Here is a 5352-nt window from a genome sequence, read left to right on the forward strand (position 1 = left end):
TGTCAAAAAAATGATTAGTCATCTACTGTGCAGCACAAATAAAGGCAGTCACACACATAGATACAATAACTCATCATAAAATTCCATTTAGGCCTCTCCTGGGAAATTAAACTTCTAATAAACATGTCTGTGGTGAAGAGGGTTGCACAGTAATTTGGAAGGTTGTGCAGCTCGCTGCAGGATGCAATCTGTTTCCTGCTCAAACAGATGGGCCTCCTCTACATGTATTCTGCTTTCTGCACCCAGTTCCCATCCCATCTCAAAACAAGACGATGATACAGCACACATAATGGAGACCAAACCCACTTTATCTCAGTTTATTCATGTGTTTTAGTTTGAAAAATAAACTTTAGGTATGGACCATAGTGTTTTAAAATAACAGGCCAAGTGACAGGCCAAGTGTGTCTTCAAAGTAAAAGACAATTTCACATTGTTGTGTGTTTATGATCGTTGTTTAACTTTTGGTTGCAAACGAATTGAACTTGTAGTTTATTTATCATTTTATTGATAGTAGATTATCATCACACAGTATAATGATAAATTGATTTGTGCAACACCTCTGCTTTGTGTGTGGTTTTAACCACAATGCTGATTATTTCCGGTTTCAATAGAAATATGTGAAACATTCAACATACAGAGTGTCATACAGTTATAACCCTTTATCCGGTCATAAAGTTGTCCAATAATTCTGCTTCTGCTGAATAAATAAACAGGGCTTGAATAAAGTCTGTCATTTCATTTGTTTGAGTTGCGTTGATGCTATAACTGTCCTTAGCTAATCATTATTAACCACTGGATAAACAACTACCACCATCATGATTTACTGTGTTAATGTTTCACTACAGCGAACTCTGACCAAGTGATGAAGTGGGTTGTGAATGCCACCTGTTGGGCTGTTTGTGAAACATCCATGGTGTGTCAGTTTTGAACCGAAACGTGTCCTTTTTAATTTGCTCTGCGTCATCATTATGTCTTTATCTCATACCATCACTGTTGCTTTGCCTGGGGTTCTCTATACAGAGAAAGGAAACAGCACTGGAGAACCACTGAATTGTCCACTAGAAAAAAAATCTGATGGCCTCATGTCATTAAAGGGTACTAATTCAATACGGTGCACCTGCCTCTTGGCATTAGTTTGATATGAGTCTGCAAGTAAACAGAAGCAGCGCCCAGGGATGTAATCACTAGTGTTGAATATCAAGCAGCTGCTGGTGCCAGGATATTATGTGAGAGGCAGAAAGAAGCACTGAAAGGTAAAACTTGTGCACAACATAAGGTTTGATCTTCCATAAACGATATATATATATATATCCTCCCCTGTTCATATGCTATAATAGCATTTTGTTTGAGGAAATTACACATCTTGCCAAGCAACAGATTAGACTAAGAAAAGCAATACCAGTTATTTTATGAAACATGGATGGTATTTTTTTTATTCTTTCATTTCTTGTATGTAGTATGAATGATTTCTGGGCTGACGTTTACACAGTGTGATAACTGTGGCAGTGTGACAATAGAGGGATACACCACACCTTGTTGATGTTATTACCCAAATAAGGTGCATATCATTAAAATGATCATCTTACACCGCCACTCACAAGACCAGATTTAATATGGTTCAAAATGTTGGATCAAAATAAATCACAAAAATGTAATTGTTTTTTGCTGACATTTTGATTTTTCACACAATTTGACATTAAAAGCAATACTATCAGTGGGACATAGTCACCATGTTACATTTGTCTTTTATTTCACACACAAATATTAAGACATAAGTTACACAACTGGCACCCTTCCAACAACACAGCAATACAAAATCATCAGATGAAGATCCAGACATTCTTTTAATTGCACAACCAAGCAACATTGTAAACAAATAGACCGACATATCAAAACTCATTTGATGGGTGAGTCTAGGATCTCTTGATAATCCTGCCGCATGGCCCTGCTCACCCTGTACAGCTTGACTCCCGTCAGGGTGAACACACTGATCATGATGATCAGGCCTCCGATGACGTCGTAGACGGACGGGATCATCCTCAGAACAATAAGCTGGAGGAACATGGCCACCACGATCTCTAAGTGCTGCACTGTACTAACTAAGGCTGGATGAAACTTGTTAAGAGCGTAGTAGACTCCGAGAAACGCGACAGTTGAGCAGATGCAGATCCCGATTAAATAGCCCCAGGTCTCCCCATCCAGAGGAATGATGGGCTCCTGCATGACAAACATGGTGGAGGCACCCCACACTGTGCCCGTCCAGCCGAAGGTAAAGAGCGCCGTCCACATGCTGACCCGCTCCTTTATGGCTCTATAGACGATCATGGAGAGGGCCGCGGTCAAGCCAGCCACCACTGTCATTGTGTAGCCAAAGGCCTCCTTCCAAAACCCCAGCCTGGACTTCTCCTCGTCCGCCACATTCGGCACCATGACCAGGCACAGACCGAACACGCTTCCCACCACTGTGACCACATCTGTGTAGCCCAGCCTCTCATCCAGCAGCAGGAAGGCCAGGATTGCACTAAAGACCGTTGTAGAGGCACGCCACATGAGGGTGCCATTACTGGGTGGTACGATAGCAAAAGAGGTGTAGGCGCAGGTGATGGAGATTACATTGCACACACCGTAGAAGAAGAGACGCAGCCGGTAGCCCTTAGGGCCAAAAGGGGCCTCGTGGTAGTAGAAGACGACCAGGATGGACAGCACCTGGATCACGGAGCGGATGAAGAGAAGCTCGAGAGAGGGCACCTTAGAGCGGTCAGCTGCTAAACGAGTAATGAGTGCCACACACCCATGAGCCACCGCTGCCCCAAACAAGGCCATCCAGGTCACCCTGGAGGCCAACACATTGGCCTCTCCGAAGCTGGCCAGCTGGCCCCCAACCCCCTTGTCTTTTTGCACACTTGGCTGCTTGGGCTGGGTCTCCATGGTTCCAAACAAAGTCCTGCTACCTTTGCTGTCCGACACCAGTCTCTTTCCCACATTGGCCTCCGCGAAGGCGCCAAACTCCTCAAAAGAGGGTGCATCATCATACCCTTCATCGCCAGGCTGGGGAAGTGAGTGGCATATTTCACTGTCACTGTGTTTGGGTGAATCTTTACCCGCTTCTTTGATCCATACTGCAGCGAGGATGAAGATACATCCATGTTTCCTTATGCTTCAGATGGGGTAATCTGAAAAATGACACACAAATCATTGCAATGTTTAAGCATGTGACTTGTTTGGAGGAGGATGTGTTGGAAATAATAATCAAACACATTTTGCCTTGTTGTTAGATTTGATTTCCCTATGCAGTCAAATTACAGCTTTTCTGAAACTGAGAGAAATGTTATTCATAACTTCTTTTCTCAGCATCCACCCCTCACACTAACACAAAATTCGCACACATGCATGCACACAGATAAAGAACGCACTCACTGTATCACCCCTATCTCACTTACCTTTTACTCTGCCCAGCCTTACACTTGTGTTGTGTTACTTCTATAAATATCCCATGTGAGCTCATATAAGCCAAGCAGCAACCACTCTGAGGCTGATGTAGTCTGATGGGGATGAAATTACATAACAGGCAACCACAGAGGAGACGATACATGAATGTGGGCCACTTATGAGATGAATGGAGTTGCAAACCATAAAAAAAGAAAAAACCCTGGAAGGAGGACTGTGTGAAAGGGTTAAATGGGGCTGTATAGTTTGGATAGTCTCTTCAGTCATGAGAGATTTTGAATGTTTCCTTAAAAAAGCAATAGGATTTTGTTTATTTGTTGAGATTACCAAGTGTTTACCAAATAAAATCAACTAACTATATACATATATTTTCCATCTTTTAGGTGTCAGGAACAAATACAATCTTAAAATATTTCAATATTATTATAACTACTACATTAATTTCGTCAATTCCCGAAGACACAGCATGAATAGAACCACAAGGGGGCAGATAGATACTCTTATTTGCCTTTTCTCCTCTTACATGCAATTGCTCCTCCTTTTGGAAATACACATGAATAGAACTTGATCTATTCATGTATTCGAATAAACGATTGTAATATAATGTTAGGTCGAGGGATAATGATAAAAAAAAAAAAAACCATTTCATATGTGTGAGTCTGAAAAGAAACCTCAAGTGCTGTGAGCACTTATAGCCAATTTCACGATGGCTTGATAAAATGTTATTTTCAGAAACTCGAGATAGGAAACCACGAAAAAAAAAATCATGATTAGAATTTAGTTTGATAAATGCAAGATTTTGACATGTTCATCATTAAAATGTATTTTAATTTCGGTAAAAACTTGCAAAGAGCGTCCAACCCAGAATATGAAAAATCGTTATCAATGGACATTTTTACAAACGCTCCTATGAGGCGCTTGCATAGTGTGCAGTAAGAAAAAAAAAAAACACAAAATCGCCTTACCTCTTGTTGTTTGAATAGTTTCTAGTGACGCATAAACCCTGGTTTGTATCATAAATGAAGACCTTTTTTAATCTCTTGATCCTTACATTTGGCCAACTGCCATTTCCCCATCTTCCCCTTCGAGTCGAGCGCCTCTTGAAGATGCTTATGTGTTCCTCCGCGCTGTCGATGGACGCTGCCTCTGCCTCTGCTGCTGCTGCTGAAGCGGCTGTTGCTGAGGGCGATGATGAAGATGATGATGATGATGAGGATGAAGCTGAAGTGGGATTGGAAAAGCCGGGGAGAGAAGCAAAACTGTCACTGTCACAGACTGTGGCTTCTCCTCCTCATCCTCCTCCCCAAGACGGCTTCCCACCTAGACCCGCTCATTCGTCATCTCTCAAGAGGGAAAAGGGATGTGCGTCGGCCAGTCACCATCATCATCATCATCATCATCATCATCATCATCATGGTCATAAGATTAAATCTTATCCACTTTAGGAGGAAGATTTGATTTACCAATTTGAAGTTATCATACTGTGGCGAAGGGAAAAAAAAGCTTTTGTCTCCCATTTTCCATCTGTATCAGCTTTATTGCATTTTATATGACATGCTATATGTAATTATCATGTTTAAAGGGTAGGGTGTATCCCCTGCTACGTTGCTGATTTTAAAGTCTTATTTGCAAAAATGTTGTTTGCCCAACATCTGCAAATAGAAGATAAACTGGTTGAAGTTGAATGTTTATTTTTATTTGCAGCTTGAAGTGATTAGGAATCCCATAATCCTCTCTGGGTCCCTCTCATATGCTCCAAGAAGATTGGTTCTCCCTTATGTGCGGCGCTCATTTCACTACCTATTCCTAACAGCCAAGAGCAATGTCTGTCTTTAGGGGGATATCTTTTAACCATTCGCTTTCTAAAAACAGTGATCCATTTAGTGGATGTAGAGCAACCTCAAA

General features: G+C 41.6%; 1 protein-coding gene across 1 annotated transcript; it reads right to left on the reverse strand.

The window, feature by feature from the left end:
• Positions 1 to 1464: 1464 nt before the first annotated feature.
• slc35g2b (solute carrier family 35 member G2b) lies at positions 1465 to 4734 on the reverse strand. The gene is given in 3 exon segments (XM_054623244.1): positions 1465 to 3050; positions 3053 to 3173; positions 4413 to 4734. Coding segments are annotated over 2 exon segments (1248 nt in total). The 5' UTR covers positions 3147 to 3173; positions 4413 to 4734; the 3' UTR covers positions 1465 to 1896.
• Between the last annotated feature and the right edge of the window lie 618 nt (positions 4735 to 5352).

The sequence above is a fragment of the Anoplopoma fimbria genome, chromosome 21, assembly GCF_027596085.1.
Source record: "Anoplopoma fimbria isolate UVic2021 breed Golden Eagle Sablefish chromosome 21, Afim_UVic_2022, whole genome shotgun sequence".
NCBI lineage: Eukaryota > Metazoa > Chordata > Actinopteri > Perciformes > Anoplopomatidae > Anoplopoma > Anoplopoma fimbria.